General features: G+C 38.2%; 1 protein-coding gene across 21 annotated transcripts in view; it reads left to right on the top strand.

Annotated features, from left to right (window-relative positions):
- Positions 1-18,335, top strand: part of baz2ba (bromodomain adjacent to zinc finger domain, 2Ba) — a gene marked incomplete at its 3' end in the record, with an annotated part of 89,356 nt that overhangs the window by 64,662 nt on the left and 6,359 nt on the right. For 4 of the 21 annotated variants that reach the window (XM_082136650.1, XM_082136657.1, XM_082136646.1 and 1 more), the window contains exons 11-31: positions 1,195-1,255; positions 2,119-2,227; positions 2,497-2,598; positions 3,145-3,361; positions 3,451-3,543; positions 3,630-3,691; positions 3,876-3,941; positions 4,782-4,847; positions 6,389-6,433; positions 6,836-6,868; positions 8,821-8,886; positions 9,161-9,301; positions 10,437-10,688; positions 10,820-11,043; positions 11,859-11,933; positions 12,183-12,411; positions 12,514-12,576; positions 13,473-13,617; positions 13,715-14,469; positions 16,856-17,123; positions 17,280-17,435. In XM_082136650.1, the coding sequence (XP_081992776.1) occupies positions 1,195-1,255; positions 2,119-2,227; positions 2,497-2,598; positions 3,145-3,361; positions 3,451-3,543; positions 3,630-3,691; positions 3,876-3,941; positions 4,782-4,847; positions 6,389-6,433; positions 6,836-6,868; positions 8,821-8,886; positions 9,161-9,301; positions 10,437-10,688; positions 10,820-11,043; positions 11,859-11,933; positions 12,183-12,411; positions 12,514-12,576; positions 13,473-13,617; positions 13,715-14,469; positions 16,856-17,123; positions 17,280-17,435 (3,228 nt within the window). The remainder of the gene's footprint in view (positions 1-1,194; positions 1,256-2,118; positions 2,228-2,496; positions 2,599-3,144; positions 3,362-3,450; positions 3,544-3,629; positions 3,692-3,875; positions 3,942-4,781; positions 4,848-6,388; positions 6,434-6,835; positions 6,869-8,820; positions 8,887-9,160; positions 9,302-10,436; positions 10,689-10,819; positions 11,044-11,858; positions 11,934-12,182; positions 12,412-12,513; positions 12,577-13,472; positions 13,618-13,714; positions 14,470-16,855; positions 17,124-17,279; positions 17,436-18,335) is intronic. The other 17 variants (XM_082136655.1, XM_082136661.1, XM_082136662.1 and 14 more) reach the window with 13 other exon arrangements.

Here is an 18,335-nt window from a genome sequence, read left to right as displayed (position 1 = left end):
ACACTGACACTAAAAACTAGGTATGCATAATAAATAGGTACCATATCAAATATTGGCCAATTTTTTTAATTATTGGTATTTATTGATTTTGTATACAGTACCATTTAAAAGATTGCGGTTGGTGAGATTTTTCTGCTCACCAAGGCTACATTTATTTTATTCAAAATACAGTAAAAAATGGCAATATTTTGAGATATTATTACAAATTTAAAAAATGTTTTTATATTTTAATGTGTTTTACAATGTAATTTTATTCCTGTAATGGCAAAGCTGGATTATCAGCATCATCACTCCAGTCTTCAGTGTCACATGATGCTTCCGAAATCATTCTGATATGCTGATTTGGTGCTCAAGAAACATTTATTTTTATTAATAATGATGTAAACAGTTGTGTTGCTTAATATTTTTATGGAAACGGGGATATTTTTTTTCAGAATTAATTGATTAGTTCAAAAGAACAGCATTTACTTGAAATCTTGTCTAGCATTATTAATGTGTCCACTGTCACTTTTGATCAACATAATGCATCCTTTCTGAATGAAGTATTACTTTTTTGAAAGAAAACTAAAACTGACCCAAACTTTTGCATGTTAGTGTATATAATATCAGACAATATTGTATATTTTATTGTTCATGCTCATTGTCCTATTTTTACTTTTGATTTTTTTTCAACTAAAAAACACCAATAATTTGTTATAATATTTGTTACACAAGTGTTACATGTAATCTTTAGCAAATCTCAAAATGAATATCCATTTTTCATGCTGTATATTACAATGTTATGATGCCTAGATTTACATGATCTTAGTTTGTGTTTTATTTTTATTCATTTAAACTAACTTGTATATCATTATAATAGTGGGGTTTTTTTTTTTTTTTGGGGGGTTTATCTGCCAAGACATGAAAATAATTAGCCTTATCGCTATTGGCCAGAATTTTAATATTTGTAATATTTGTAACCCCTAGTAAAAACCATCCAGGACGCCTTAGCAATCGCATTGCAATCCCCTGATCTTGTGGAGGCAGGTTTTATGCATGCAGGCACCATCATAAGCAGAACAAATAAAAATCGAGGTTTTATTTGATGTTGTTTGCTCATTATGTGAATTGTAATTTGTAAGAGATGATGAAACGGTTTACTTAAAATGTGTATGTGTGTGTGTGTGTGTCTGTCTGGCTGTTGTCTTGTCTCAGGCTCTGCGAAGAGAAAGCGAGTGATGAATGAAGATGATTTACGGATTCCGCTGGAAATGGGGTACGTTTAAATATGACACGCTGGTGGCAGCATGACTCAACACCTGTTAACTGCAGATCTGCATTCTGTGCTTCTAAAACAACAGAGCACAGTCTCATATAAACATCACATTAAAACACATTGCAGATAAGTAAATATTCTCCTCAAATCAGAATTATTTTCTCTATTATTACAAACCCATTCAAACAAGCACTGTGGCGGCACCATTGCACAATTATGGTGTAATACCATGGTTCTTTGAATGACTATCATATTTGCATTCATATGTATTATTTACATGATGTCATGGTATAATCAAGGTACATGTGAATGCCACAGAAACAAGTTATATGAAATAAATTCTAGTATAAGAAAAAGTATTAAGTTGTTTTTACTAGGTGTCGTTTAGCATTCAAGATTTAAACGATTGAAAGGTGAAGAACCACCATCATGCCTTCCTTTGACTGTTAAGAGTTAACAACATATTTTCTGGACTGCACAGTTTTTTATGTAAATGGATGTTTTTACTCCGCGATATGTTTAACCGATCTATTTTTGAAAAGGTATGACCTGAATGTATTTTAGAATTTTTGTCTTGTATAAATCTTAAATGTCTTATAAAGTTTTTTGTTAATTGCATGATTTTTGTTATTCGCTTTGTTCTTGCCATGAAGATAATCTTGCTGCTGATCTGCCGTAAAAAAAAAAAAAAAAAAAAATATATATATATATAATACAATAAAAAACATGTCCAAAAATCCATGGTATTATAAAATTACAATACAAAATAAAATAGCATAAAAATAAGCCTTTAGTTTTTTTGTTTTTTTTTGCACAATGATAAACACAAGTGTTTTTCTTCAACGTGTATGACATTGTTTTAGCTGGCAAAGAGAGACCAGGATGAAAACAGTGGCCGGTCGGCTGCAGGGAGATGTTGCGTATTACTCCCCGTGCGGCAAGCGACTGCGACAGTACCCGGATGTCGTAAAGGTAACCAGTCTTCCCTGCTGCCTCTCGCTTAGACCCCCCAAATGCTCAGGTAGCCTCACTCCCCTCCCGTTAAACCCCTTTCCTCTCCCAGTGCACCATTAGCAATTATTGTAAGATCCAGCAGTTTACTTGAATGATCTGGTCACTTTAGCTAGCTATGCACTGTTATGGCAAGTGTGCTAGGCTGCTTTGAGTTTGGTACCATTATAGTGCTAATGGCTCTCTGGATGTCCTGTCTGACAAAATCACTATTATTCTCTCTTCTGTAGTATCTGTCCAGATACGGAATAACTGACATCACGCGTGATAATTTTAGCTTCAGTGCAAAAATAAGGGTTGGTGACTTCTATGAAGCCAGAGAAGGACCCCAGGTGAATGCCTTTCATCTCCTCTTTTTCTTCTTTTTTTTTTTTTGTTCTCTGTGTTCTTTTTTTCTCTCTGTCTCTCTCGCTCGTATTCTTTCGCTCTCCCTGTATCTCTCTTTCATCTTGAACAGGGCAGGGAATTTGATTGAACCCCGATAGCCTGAATTTCCCCTTTTAAACTGTAGGGAGTCTGTGCAATAATCAGCGCTCGTTGTTTCCACAGGGTGTTACTTCATGTTTTGTCTGTCATGTGTGTTGAAAGAGATTCTTAAGATTAAAGATACAGAGGAGCTAAAGTTTTTAAAGTTTATTGATTAAAATTTAAATCAAAAATTGACTCTCTTGACTCTTTTTCATGCTTTTAATTCATTTGCTAAAATTGGATCTGCAATGACAATAACCTTTCAGAATATTACCAATTAATTATTGTAGTGTTTAGTGATATTAGGGTTACGTGATCATTAGCGATGTGACACTAAATTAGGAAAGTTTCTGTGTTTTTACCGTCGTCTTCATTAGTCTGACCCTCCTCTGTCCCCTGCTTCCCCGCAGGGTTTGCAGTGGGCTCTTCTGAAAGAGGAAGAGGTCATACCTCATATCTTGGCCATGGAGGGCCGGCGAGGTCGTCCGCCCAGCACTGAGCGGCAGCCGAGGGGCGGCAGTGAGGGTTCGGGCAGCCGACGTCGAAAGGGCCGCCCTCCGAATCTAGGAGAGAGCGAATTCCCAAGCCCCTCTGAGGCCAAGCTATTGCGCAAGCTTGAGGCTCAGGGTAAAGTGCTACTGTTTGACTTATCTCATTCATAGACAATAATGCATGTATTCATATTGATGTAAGGGATTTGTCTGTTTTCATCATAGAAATCGCCCGGCAGGCGGCTCAGATGAAGCTCATGAGGAAACTAGAGAAACAGGCACTCGCACGGGCGGCCAAGGAGGCCCGTAAACAGCAAGGTAATCCGCGCTTATGAATACCACTCTATTGCTCACAAAGATGTTCATACATCTCGCTGAAACCTCATTCTATATCTCTCGTTCAGCCATCATGGCTGCAGAGGAGAGGAGGAAGCAAAAGGAACAGTTGAAGATTCTCAAACAGCAGGTGAGTCTGAGAAGGAAACCTTAGGTTTTCGGTCAGTCTTAGGGTCATGTCACATGAGATTATAAGCGTTCATTTCAAACGAAAACTGATGGTGCTTCTACGACTGCAGCTTGGCTGCCATTCGACTTTTTTAAATGCACAGCAGCACTTTCAATTAACAGACTTCCTCCTCCTCTCCTACCAGGAAAAGATAAAGCGTATTCAGCAAATCCGTATGGAGAAGGAACTCCGCGCACAGCAGATTCTCGAGGTATGAAGTGACTGCGGGAAAAAATAATAAATGAAAAGAGTTGAAATAGGCTTAACATTCTTAAAATACACACCACCTCCTTCAGTTCCTGTTTAACATGGAACCCGGACCACAGAAGAATCACTCACCAGCATTTTGGGGCTGTGAATTCTGCATAATTTTCTTCAGGACTAATGCTAAATTGGTTTTGGTGGACAGTTTTTGAATATTAAATTTGCTGCCTCCTGTGTTTCAAACCAGAGGTAAATTAGACATACATTTTTTTTTTTTTCATCAGACAATGGCAGTTCTTGCATAAGTAGCAGGAGGAAGACACTGTTTACTTTACTCACCCAATTATAGAGGCTTCAAAAGTGTTTTAGCTGGGCAAAATCAAATTGGAGCTGACACGCTTGGCAAGCCATTCTGAACAGGATTTCTTGCTGTTTGTAATTACGCATTTAAATTTTCAGCTAATTCGCCTTTGCTTTCTTTTTATATTGCCGTTGTCAGAGCCCGAGGAATATTGAATAGTTTTGAAGATCTGAGGGTTGATTCTGACACAGACTTAAGGAGAAAACATTCTCAATCACTGACGCAGTGATCTGTAGCTAGAGCTAGCGCAACAATGGCAAGACTTGAGACTGAAGGGCTTTCCTGAGTGTGTGTGTGTGTGTGTGTGTGTGTGTGTGTGTGTGTGAATGTTTTGGATGCGAGCTCTCACTTTTCCTCTCCCAGACTCATCAATCAAAGTGTTAGTATAAGTTATAAATAAAACAGATGTTGGTTTAGCATGTTTAATTTAGGTTTATACTCAGCACGGCAGCACTGGTCTGACCCAGACCTGTTTTGCATTGGCAGGCAAAGCGTAAAAAGAGAGAGGAGGCTGCCAATGCCAAAATGTTGGAGGCGGAAAAGCGAATAAAGGTCAGTTTGTGAGTGAGAAGAGATGCTACACACCTACTCTGCACACCATGAATCATCGCCGTGGAAATCCCCCCCCCCCCCCCAACCCACCCCAGAAAACTTCCGTCGTTCGCACCTACCATTAACATTCCTCGGCCACAACAAAGAAGCAGAGCCTCTGTTTGACTAATGTCTGCTGGCCTGTTGGGGAAAATTAGCTTGACATCTGGGTTTTTGCTGTTGTTGTTTAAAATGAAAAATGCACAGTGCATCTTTTTATGTCTTGTGCACATGGGGCCTTCACTGGAATACACAACCTGCTCGAAATAGCCTCCCTTATTTAAATCAAGTTTTGTGTTGAGTTTTATTACTTTTTGTCCATGTCTGTTAAATTTGCAGCCACACATACAATTATGTACACCATATAACACTTTGATCATACTGTAGATTTTAAATATCACAATAACAGTATGTCACAATATTGTTATTTCCCATATTGTATTTTTCTAAAAATGGTTTATATACACTACCGTTTTTTAAAGGAATTACTTTTATCCAGCAATTACACATTCAATTCATTAATCATTAAATCATTCATTAAATTAAATCAAAAGTGAAAGTATAGACTTTTACATTGTTACAAAAAAAATATTTTTCAAATAAATGCTGTTCTTTTGAACTTTCTGTTTATCAAAGGATCCTGAAAAAAGACAGCAGTTTTCACACAAATATTAAGCAGCACTGTTTTCAGCATTAATAATAATAATAAGAAATGTTCCTGAGCTCCAAATCAGCATATTAGAATGATTTCTGAAGGATCATGCGACACTGAAGACTGGAGTGATGATGCTGAAAATTCAGCTTTGCCATCACAAGAATAAATTACAATTTAAAAAATGTATTGAACTAGAAAACAATGTAGTAATGTTTTACAATGTTACTGTTTTTACTTTTTAATCAAATAGAAGCTGCCTTGGTAAGCATACGTTTTTCTAAAACATTACAAAGTCTTACCAACCTCGAACTTTTGAACGGTAGTGTATTAAATCAGTTTTTTTATGCAATTTTAATGCAATATGTTTACGATAATATATTAACAATTTTCTATAGTAAAATGACAATATAAAAGGTAATTATTTAATATTGTTGTCTTTACAACATCACACACATTCTTCTCACACAGTATAAATTTGTTTTTAATCACATTTATGCATAAAATTAGCTAGCTGCCTTTACATTTTGGAAAGGAGTCCCTCGCAAGTGGACCATCATATTTGGGGATCCGTAGCATCAAAATGTTTGAAACAAAATCTGCCTATTGCAGCCTATCTACCCAACCTGCTTCACTAGCCAACAGAGCAAAGCAAATGGCATTAATCAAACAATTTCCTGTAGTATTTAAATCCAAAAAGATTGATATTTTCTTAAGCTCTTGCATTCATAGGCCTCACAGTTAGGACTGAAGGCCGAGACAAGACTCTGATTGGTGGTTTCTTTTTAGACGGTGTCATAATGAGTGTTTTGGTGCAGCGTTGAATCGTTTTTATGTTCTGTGTTTGTAGGAGAAGGAGATGAGACGCCAACAGGCTGTTATTCTCAAGCACCAGGTCAGTCACCACTCTTATAAATAATAGGTCTCATAATGGCCATTTATATAGTAGTACTGATTTTTGCTATAAAATGCAGGAGAAAGGGAAGGAAAGAGCAATATTTTATTGTAGAGTTCACAGTCACCATCTGAAATGCAGTGCATTATGGGTTTAAAAGTGTCCTAAAATAGATTTGTTCAGCCTATGCCCAATGTTAGAAGTGGCGAGTCTCATGTGGTTCTGTCTTTAACTTTCTGCTGTTTCTCTTGGTTAATTTCCATGCTTTTTTGGGAGTGGGGTCTGTCTCTTTGGGGTTACAGGCTAAAGTTTTGAGTTTGTTTGTTTTTTTTTCCTTTTCTTTTTAAATGACGCTGTGATTTTTTTTCTGTCTCATAATACTCTGCCAACTCTCTCTCTCAGGAGATGGAGAGGCATAGACTAGATATGGTATGGGTATGTTTCATCTTCTGTACATCTAACACTCGCATCGTGAATCCTGGTTGTGATATGATGTCATAGCAGCACATGTTTAAATGTAGCACTGGCTGCTGTCAAAACTACATTTCCTTCTGCATGGCTTTTCAAGCAAAAAAAAAAAAAAAAGAAAACAAAAGAAAAAACTGCATCGCCTACATCTGCTATGTGTGTCAATGAGAGAAAACGGCTTTGATGCAGCAGGCCTGTGCCTTGTATGTGTGTGTTTGTGTGTGTGTGTGTGTAAGTGTATGTGTGTGTGCGTGTGTGTGTCTATGGAGCCTGTTGAGTATATACTCTCATTGGTGGAAAGTGCCACACACCCTCATTCCACGTGTAAAGTCATCCCAATATTGTATATTATCATTACCGCTGTGAAAATGTGAGTGTTGGTGTGTGTGTGTGTGTGTGTGTGTGTGTGTGTGTGCGTGTATGTATGTTGTTGTGGCAGACTATTTGTCACAATGTTGCATTTGCACTGTGCTGATTGTCCTGCCTGTGAGATCATCAGTACAGGTCATAGTGCCTGACCAATGAGAGAATTTGAGGAAACTCACACTTCCCTCTGTTGTACATTCCATGCCATCTGTGGGTCAGAAATGAAAATATCACTCTAATTGGCTTTATCCTTAAAGTCAACATGAAACGCCATCCGCATCCCATTTTATTTCCTTAATGTGATGTTTTCCAAGCGAAATAAGATATTTAACAAATTATGTGGCTATTCCATACTATAATGTTGCCAAACCAGAATGTGATTTTTCTAAAACAATGAATAAATAATTATTTGGCTATTGGTTAATGGTGCACTCTTTAATTAAAAAAATGCAAAAATTGAATAGTACTTTACATTAGTAGATTTAAAAATCATATAGACTCATATAATATAAAACCTCTAATCATATCAATAGCCCAATAAAAGTTGTAATTTACATGGAGCAGATCTCTTCATGGGGACAACTTGGATGATGCTACATCCATACCACTTAATGTCAGCATGAATCCAAGGCATCAGTGGCACAACCTAAACAACAAATTACTGAGTGCAAATTAACATCGACTGCATTTAACTCCACTTTTACACACACACACTCGCAAACTACCCTAAGCACTTGCCCCTGGGGGAATCTCTGCTGCTACTTTGAAGTGCGTTCAACTTCGTCAAGTGGATGAGGGAAGTTTACTTGGACAGACCCTCGATTTTAATCAGAGCCATAGACCACAATTCAACACAATTGTGACATCACAACATCAACTCGCAGTGCTCACACTTAATTTACCCACAAGTGATCAAGGGCCTTGGGTGTTCCACTGGTTGTAGGCACTCGTGCAACATAAACAATGACGTACATCCAATTGAACGAGACGGAGGGAAGTTAGTGAGGGAAGGGCGTAAAAAAGTGGACTTAAATGCAGCCATTACAACTGTAAATTAGTTATTTGCAAATTTTACATTTGAAGAAAGAGACCAGAAACGTGTACTAAGAAAGTAAATAGGGGCGATTTTGATTTCATGTTGACTGTAAATCCATAATAACAGTGACAGAGCAATGTGCTTCACTGTAAGAACTGAGGGAAATCTGCTTTATTTTCCCTTGTTAGCTTGTAACAGTAGCTACGCTAATCTAACTCAAGATGCACCGACAGCTTTCCTCCTCTGACCTGCCCATTACATCTGTGGCTTTTCTTTTCGCTCTTTTGTTTCCGTCCGATCAGCTGTAACACATGTTTTTGTGGCTGCCTCATCCTGGCCATGGCAATGTGTCCGTTCTTCACCTACTTTTTCTCTCTCTCTTTCTGTGCAACATGCTAAACCACGCTGATCAGTTTTATCGTCTGTCTCTTGCTTTTATATTTCATTTGTTTTCTCTGTGTGGATCTGTATGCTCTGCTTTCCTCCACTGAACGATGGAATCATTCTGTCTTTTCAGGAGAGGGAGAGGAGGAGACAGCACGTTATGCTAATGAAAGCTGTGGAGGCTCGGAAAAAAGCTGAGGTGTGCAAAACAAAATAAATAAATAAAGGAACACTGTCCTTCACCACTCCACTCTCCTCTCTGCACCTCAAGGCTTTCTCACATGTCACGTCTACCTGCTCTGCTTACGCTCCCTGAATGTGTTTGCCAAATAATTTTGATGTAGTTTGATAAAGTACCCTAAACATTCCTCATACTCCAAAACAAAGTTTTCTTGTAGAACATAAAACCCTAATGTCAAACACGGCTGATTTGGCATCCAACCGGTTAGTAAAGCCTCTCTTCCACCCCTTAGGAGCGTGAACGCCTCAGGCAAGAGAAACGTGATGAGAAACGTCTCAACAAGGAGCGGAAAATGGAGCTCCGGAGGCTGGAGTTGGAGTTGATCCGTGAGATGAAGAAACCCAATGAAGACATGTGTTTGACAGATCACAAGGTAATGGAATATATGGCCAAACCAGAAAAAGTTTAATTTCATTTATAAAACCAGTTTTTAGAATGCTTGTTTTTGTAAGATAATGCACTTGTTTCATTCATCGATAAATGAGCCATTAACAGAAAAACTCATCCAATCAGAAATCTCTGAGGTATGATGTCATACACCGAATCTTACCAAAATTCTTTACAGTGAATTCACCTGAGACAGAATACTGCCACCTAGTGGTGATGGAGACAAGATTTTGCTGAAAGTTTGCACCTTTGTATCTTGGATCAAACTTTTTGATGCTAATGGCCCCAAATTTTGATGATCTCCTTGTGAAGGACCCCTTACATAAAATATAATGGCAGCTGCCTAATTTCTTATAAATAAAAAAATTTAAACATACTGTAAAGACAACGTTGTTTCCAAAATTAAGAAAGTGACTTTTATTGTCACTATATTAAGGACAAAACGAATTATTGTATTATTATCTAGAACTGAGTTTCCAAAACAGGGGTTCATGAGGGAAATGCAAGGGAATGCAATGCGAATGCACACATTCGTGTGTTGATGAAAAGCTAATAATTAATTATATTGAATGTAAAAGTAAAATAAATAAATGGGGCTGCACAATAATCAGGACATAGCTTGGTGTGATTATCAAATCAAAAGCTGCAATAACTGTATATTATGCATGTTTTAGAGTGAAGCATGTGGCACATTTGTAGAATTGTAATTTACAGCAGTAATATATTTTTGTCTTCATTTTTAGAATTAGAGTTAAAACATACTACTACTGCTACTAATTATAATTATAATCGACATCAGAGAACTGTGAGCATGCTAATGTGTCATTAAATTATTGAAATATTAACTTAAAGTCTCAGGGGTACTTCAAGTAATCACAAAAAAATCTGTTTGACTCACAAAAAAGTTTTTTTTGTAGTAGTTTGTCAGTATAATTTTTTAGAGTCGTGTTGGATGTATAAGCAAAACAACTTCATGACATTAAATTGTTTATTATTATTATTATTGATTTTTATCAGTTATATTTTTATTGACACAAGGTAGAAAAATACTGCTTTAGATGATACAGGCGGTAAAAACAAACAGTTTTTCTCACTTTTTCTGTTTTTCTCTCCCTCTACAGCCCCTTCCAGAGATTCCTCGTATCCATGGTCTGGTTCTGCCGGGGAGTGTGTTTGCGGAGTGCCTGATGGTGGTGCAGTTCCTGCGGAGCTTCGGGAAGGTGCTGGGCATGGATCCCTCTGAGTTGCCCACTCTCGGAATACTGCAGGAGGGACTGCTCAACCTGGGCAACAGCATGGGGCAAGTGCAGGACCTGCTGGTCCGACTACTCTCATCTGCTGTGTCTGACCCAGGATTACCTCAAGGACACAGGGTGAGGGGGAAATCTATCTATCTATCTATCTATCTATCTATCTATCTATCTATCTATCTATCTTGATTTTAATTAAGATGCTTTAGTAAAAAATGGCAGCAGAATTTGAACTATCCCCTTTTCTCCACCAGGCTAAGTCTATCTTGGGTGACCACCTGACCAATGTGGGTCTGAATCGGGACAATGTGTCTGAGGTTTTGCAGCTATACATGGAGGCTCACTGCTCTCAGACGGAGCTAGCTGATCTTGCTCTGAGTTTAAGGACCAAAGCCTTTCAGGCCCATACGCCAGCTCAGAAAGCCTCTGTCCTGTCCTTCCTGGTAAATGAGCTGGCATGCAGTAAAAGCATTGTCAGGTAAGATCCAGTAGATTCCAGTTATGTTTCCAGAGTTCTGCTGATGATGATTCATGACTTGATTGATGTTTACATTGGTACATAATGCAGCTGTTACACAACACGCCAGTTTTTTAGTCATCACATTATGTCCAATGCAATACAACACAATTTTCCAGTTGTGATACAGTAATAATTCATAAAGAACAGTCAACTGCTTTTAAAGGGTAATTTGTTGTTATATGCATAGATTATTAATTGAATAGCATGTACATGTTATCAAAACATTTAAAAATTGGGCAAGAAAATATTTAGTTTTCTTTAAACAAATGGCATCTGTCTTTTTTTTGAGAAACATACAGTATCACATACCTTTCAACTTCAATTTAAAATCAACTTATTACACTTATGTAAGACATTTTCAAATTCAAATGATTCCTGTTTGGAGTATATGATATGTGTAAAAGTGATATGTGCTTATTCTGTGAGGCCTGTCTGGGCACTATAAAATATTCATCTTGGAATAATAGTGCATAAAGAGGCAGTGGAGAGGTCACATAGTGTGATGGTCACAGAGCTTTGAATACTTAATATATATGAACACTGGAACCTCAACAGCTTGAGTTTGTCATGTGACATTATCACACATGTACTGTATGACATGTATCTACCAGGGTTATTATCTTTAAAACTATTAAAATATATATTTTTGTTAATTATTACAAAATAAAATATAAGTATTAGATTAAAATACAAAAAAACTATAATATATATAACTTATACTAAAATAACACTTGTATCTACAGCAGTACGAAACTGTTTGTGTGTTTTTGCAGTGAGATCGACAAAAGCCTGGAGCACATGAATGTGCTGAGGAAGGACGAGTGTATCGTGGAGGGCAGACTGAAGAAGTGAGTATCTTATCTTATTTTGCACTTGATTTATACTAATTTAATGGCTGTGTTTCAAAACTTACCTACCTAGACAGCATTTTTAGCCATAATAGATGTTCAAACATTTGAATCGAGGCATCTTACCATGCATTAAACACAACCAACGTTTCTCTTTACCGACTGCGAAAGATGTGTGCTGAATGTACATAATTAATTATCATAATGTACATCACTAACCAATCAGTATTTCTGCATGTATTCATGCAGAATGAAAACAATCTACGCAAAACGGACAGGGAAACGTGAAGCAATCGCTGGAGGGGAGGAGCCTCAGGCTGCGGGCTGCTCTGCCATTGGTCACAAGCGCAAGAGGAAGGCTGGGGATAGTGATGACGAAGACGATGAAGATGAGGACAGTGATGACGCAGGGGATGAGGATGACGATGAAGAGGAGGAAGAGGCTAAAAAGGGAAAAAAGGTGGAGACGTGTGATGAGGTAAAAAGCGTTAATTTCGGGTGCATTTTCATACATGGATTCTACCTTTATCATATATCTTTTTATTGACTGAGCCTGTATATGTGTGTGTGTTTGTGTCAGGATGAGGGAGACCCATCAACAAGTGTTGAAGAGCTAGAGAAACAGATCGAGAAATTATCAAAGGTAAATTCAAACATAATTTAGGGCTGCATGATTTGGGGAAAACAATTATAAATTCTCTTATAAAATTTGCAATTTCAATCTAAAATGTGATTTTGTTTAAAATTGTGCTTGTTTGTAGGACTGCAGTTAGCCCCAAATTTTGTGATTTTATATCAATATGACCATAAGGAATAAAATAATAATGATAATGACGATGATGATTGTAATAATTTATTATTATTTTATTATAAAGATATTTTATACTAAACAAGATAGTAAATATTATTATAAAATATTTTTTACAATTATTATACAAATATTTAATATTAAACAAAATTGTTATAGTAATGTTTTTACTATTTCCCTTTTTTTTTTTTTTTTTTTTTTAGTATTTAAGAAAAATAATTATTCATTTAATTTGTTTGGAAAACCACAGGGAGCCCTTAAAGGGATAGTTCAACCAAAAATGCTAAATTCTGTCGTTTCAAACACATAAGATTTCCGTTCGTCTTCGGAACAGAAATGAAGATCGTGTCTCTTCAGAAAGTTTGGACTAATGGATGTTTGGTGCATGTTACGTCCCAAATGCATGTTATAACTTATAAGCGACCTAAATTCAGAGCAGATGCAGAGATGAGTCTGTGTAGAGGACCGTTCACTGCAAACCGAGCCACTCTGAGACACTGAAAACACCAGATGATGAGCTGCTCTCGTGTAAATGAACACAATGCTGCGCTTCACTATGAAACACCCAGTGCATGTATTTATTTAATTGAATTGCAGCTTTTACGATTTGACAATTGCACTAAGCAATAGTGCAATTTTGGTTTTATTTCGATGAATCATGCAGCACTATCATAATTACATATAAAATCTCCACCACACACACTCATATGTGTATTCCTGTACGAGTACAGCAGCAAAACCTGATCCGTCGGAAGCTGTTTGAGTCGTCTCATGCCCTGCGGTCCATGTCATACGGCCAGGACCGGTACCGCCGCAGATACTGGGTCCTCCCGCAGTGTGGAGGGGTTTACATAGAGGGGTTAGAGAGTGGAGAAGGTGAGTCTTATCTATCCATCCATCCATAAATGCATTTACGAACAGCCACACCATTCATTTTACACTAAATATGATCTTCCTTCTTTCTCTCATGTAGGTCTCGAGGAGTTGGAGAAAGAGCGCGAGAGGTTGAGGAACTTTCCAGTTGTGCAGGTCAAAGAGGAGCCCAAGGAGGAAGCTCTGCAGCTTCATCAGCACGAGGAGATACAGGGGGCTGTGAAGGAGGAGGTGAAACAGGAGGAAGAGAAGCTCATCGATCCTGATCTGGAGGCAAATAAAGAGGTGCGCTCCTCCCCACTAAAAGAACTGCAGGAAACAGGGGTTGTGACCACGCCCCCTGAACCGCCAGAGCTCCGCCCCTCACAGAGCCCTCAATGTCAGGAACTGCCTTGCACACCTGCCGGGGCCAAGGGGCTCAGCCACGCCCACAACGGCTGCCCGGCAACAATCGCCATGGAAACAACATTAGCATCATCTCCAGCTCACTCTCCAACTACCTCTAAGCTGACAGAGGCCAGCAGCCCGAGCGCAGACCACGCAATCCCTCCTCCTCTGCAGCTGGGCATCCCCGCGCACATCCTACAGCCGCAGCTGACGCAGACTCAGCTCCTGGCCAACGACCAGCTGCTCAAGGTCCTGAGCGAGCGCGGCGGCCACTGGTTCAGCCTGCTGCCTCGCTCACCCTGCGACGACACTTCCCTCACCCAGCCGCAGTCCTCACACAACAGCAACACCCCCAAAACTCCACCTCCACCGTCTACCTCCTCCCCGCACCATCACCTGCTTCCTCTTTCTGCATCTGCAAGCACTCTGAACCCCTCAGCTGCTGGGATCAGCAACCTCAGTTTGCAGGTAATTACCCGTCCTATTTGAAATGTATTTCATATTGACAGTGTCCAACATGATTAAGCTACAAGCAATGAATCTCTTTCATGTTAATCTGAGTTTATGTCCTGACCAGCTGCAACCCTGTCAATTAACGTGAGACAAGACGTTTTATTGGTTCCTTGATTTCTGTTTCTTTCGTGTCACGCTGGGTTGCTATGCCCACAGTGAAATCTCATTGGTTTGTTCTGATTGATTGTGATTGTCTTTAGTGTTCCACCGAAATAAAAATCCTTGGCCGAAACCAAAAAGTCTGAAAGCCAAAATCCAATTGATTTAAAATCAATATCAATTATATTGATGTAATATTATAAAATAGCTGATTACACTATTTTCCTTCAATTGCTGTGACTTTTATATTACATATTCAGGGGCTTGACATTAACTTTTTTGCTCACCAGCCACTGTGACTAGTGGTTTTACAAAGTTACTAGCCGCTCAGCATTTTCACTGTCAACAATTTTGACATCGATACCATGGGGGAAAACTGCCATATAGATATTTTTTAATATCATCTCATAATTTGGCAGCAGGTATATTAGGTTGCTGTCACTTTAAGACCTGACACGCATCCATTATACTGTTACACATGCGGTTTCTTGTTTATGTGAATACTCGCTAAGACCAGCATTTTGACCTTATTTTGTTTGTATTTGACTGTTTAATCTCAATAAGCAGCGAAAAATAACTCAATTTAGTACTGAGAGGCGGCTTTATGTGTGCACACTTTGGGTATGAGCACAAAATCTGCAGGAATGAGTAAAAATATGTGTAATTCCACGGTGAAATTCAAACCCTGTAACATTAACAATATTCATCCAGAGCAAATGAAATGAGTGAGGGGAGGCGGGTTTGTGTGTCATCGCTGTCGGAGAGATGAGAAAACGAGAAAGCGCAGCTGGTATCTATTCTATGGATAATGAGTTTTGGAAGCGTTTCAGATATTTCAGTGTCGAAAAATCTATATTTTTAAAGCTACAATATGTCTCTTTTTTTCGCCGCTAGGGGTTGCTAACCTCTTACAATAACAAAGGAGTAGGTTGATGATGCATAAGCAGAATTATGGAACTTGTTGTCATGCCGATAGATCTAATAATGTTTATGGATGAGTGAAAACATTCATGTTTTTTAACATGACTGTGGTATGAAGCAGGTCGCGATTGCTAATAATAGACAGATATCAGCGTCACACGCAAGTTCCGTGGATATAAAGGAATAAGGACATTTCATTCTACCGAACTACCTGCAAGTACAGTACCTGTTAGTTTGTTGGCTGTATGAGACTAGCAGTAAGCTAGATCAACATTAGAATAACATACTGATCATATTCTAACATTTCATCATGTTGAGCTATATAACATTGATTTGTTTTATGTACATTTGCTCACCTGTCTAATAAAGTACATGCAAGAGTGGCGTCTCTGTCAAGTCGTGACTCGTGAAGCTCTGTCAAGTCCAAGTTAGTCGCGGACGTGGAGCTCTCGGCATTTCGAAAACGCCACGCCGATATTGATCCTCGTTTTATTTCTCCTTTTGTCCCGAAATCTGCTTGCCATGGTCCATAATGTTTGAACAAAACTAACAACAGCGTGAGCGTGCCGCTAGACGTAACGCAGTTGTCCACATCTGTCGCCATGGTTACTATGGCAGAACGAGCGGAAATCAGGGATAACGCGGATATTACGTCCTTGACAGGCGACAATGACCAGGGACGAGCCATTATTTAAAATTGGAATTTCTCTGAAATTAAAAATCTTTGGGAACTTTTGGGATATTGTCAGTACACAACTGCAGGAAATATATCACACCGTGCAAGTGATTTTTGGATATTTTATTTAACAACACTACATTGCACGTAGTTTATCATTTCAGTTGCCTTTTTAAAAGACTACAATTGAAAAATGTACATTATAAATAAAATTCAACCCGCCAAAGTGGCTAGTGTTAATGTCAAACCCTGTACATATTACTAATAAACAATTTGATATTGTTTAAATAAATGGACTCTATTATTATTATTATTAGTGTCAGTGTTGAACAATGTAATACTTTTGTAAATGTTTAAACAGAATTAAGCCAGAAAAATTATTAGATACTGAAAACATTATGCGAGTGGAAGTGTTTTTAAAACTGTCTAAAGTTTCTGCTAAATTGTGAATCTAAATCAGTAACTCTCATTCTTTTTGACTCCAATGTTCCTCATTTTCTACAACAATATTCAAAGCCCCCATGACTGAAATATATTTTACCTGCTAAAATATTTTAGCTTGGCATGAATGTAAAAAGAAAACAAGTATATATATTATAATATATACTGTTGCTACATATCTTGTTATCTCATTATCTCCCACAGGTGAAGCCCGGTGGAGCTCTTATTGGTTTGCCTTTGTGCAGCTGGTCCGGTGGGATCATCAGCCCCAGTCTACCCCTGTGCAGCAGCCCGCTGCACATGTACCCCTCAGTGGAGGGAAGCGCCAGCCCCCTGCTGGCACACAGCGTTTCAACCAGCAAAAGTGGTTCTCCTGTTCCCACTGGGGAGAAGCTTACATCAGCGCCTTCTCCAATGGCACTGGACCTTCCCAGAAATCATGACCACCCCGAAGCGCTGCCAATACCAGAGGGTGAGTGTTGGTATCAGGCACACAAATGCTACTTTGTTACATAATAATATGTAATTTTTAGTCTGCAAGATTTAACCATAACATATATCAACAAATGCATCATGAGTCTAGTTTTGTTTGGGGTTGTTGATGGTAATGGTTTTGGCTGATTGGCAGACATGCTGCTGGGCTGGTGGAAGGTGACAGACATGGAGGAGCTGAAAGCCCTAGTGAACGCTCTCCACAGCAGAGGCATCCGAGAGAGAGCCCTGCAGAAACAGCTGCAGAAATCCATGGAGCTCATCGCTCAGACCTGCAACAAGAACCGAGAGGGTGAGCACCATGTGCCAGTGTGTGTTTGATCTTACAGATTTAGCCATGGAAACAGACCAAAATAAAAAAGTTTATTCATCATCGTTAACACAATTTGACATTCCAGTAGTTTAATTGTATTCGCTGTATTGATTCCAGGACACACATTTGTTTGTGTCATATTGGAGATAGTCCTTCATACTGTCTTATTTCTATCTAAATGAAATCCAGGGAAGACTTAACAAAACCAATGTTTTCTTTTAATTTTATTTAATTTGATAAAACTGATAGTTCCGGTTCTTGATTGTGATTTGTTTAATAGCCGTGATTTATTTACAATAAAGTGTCCACTTCACCGAATAGATCTGTCTCACTGAGAAACACCCTTTAGCAACATAAACAATCAATATACTGTCAAAACTGTTCCATGTATTATGTATTTCAGCAAAATTAACGGTTTATTGTTTATTTCACCCTTTCTGGCATTATGTCTGCATCATGTAACTTTAATTTTAAGACCACCCCTTTATTTTGTTTTATTTTTGTGTGTATGTGTGTGAGAGAGAGTGTGAGTGTGTGTTTGTTGTGTGTCTGTGTGTATACACACACACACACACACACAAACACACACACACACACACACACATATATATATATACATACACACACACACCTATATGAGTGTGTACACACACACCTACATATACAGATGTATAATATATATATAAATATAATACTATATATACACACATGTTATATAAACAAAAACGTTTATGTTAGATGTGATTCATTTCGATTAATCGATTTGACAGCACTAAATACTACTGAATACAGTATATTTTTAAGTCAAGAAATGTTAGTATATTTAAGCAAATTAATCAATATAGAATGCAAAAATGTCAATCAGAATAACCGCAATTA

Source organism: Leuciscus leuciscus (genome assembly GCF_965113295.1).
Source record: "Leuciscus leuciscus genome assembly, chromosome: 14".
NCBI classification, from domain to species: Eukaryota; Metazoa; Chordata; class Actinopteri; order Cypriniformes; family Leuciscidae; genus Leuciscus; species Leuciscus leuciscus.
This window is presented reverse-complemented; position numbering and strand designations above follow the sequence as displayed.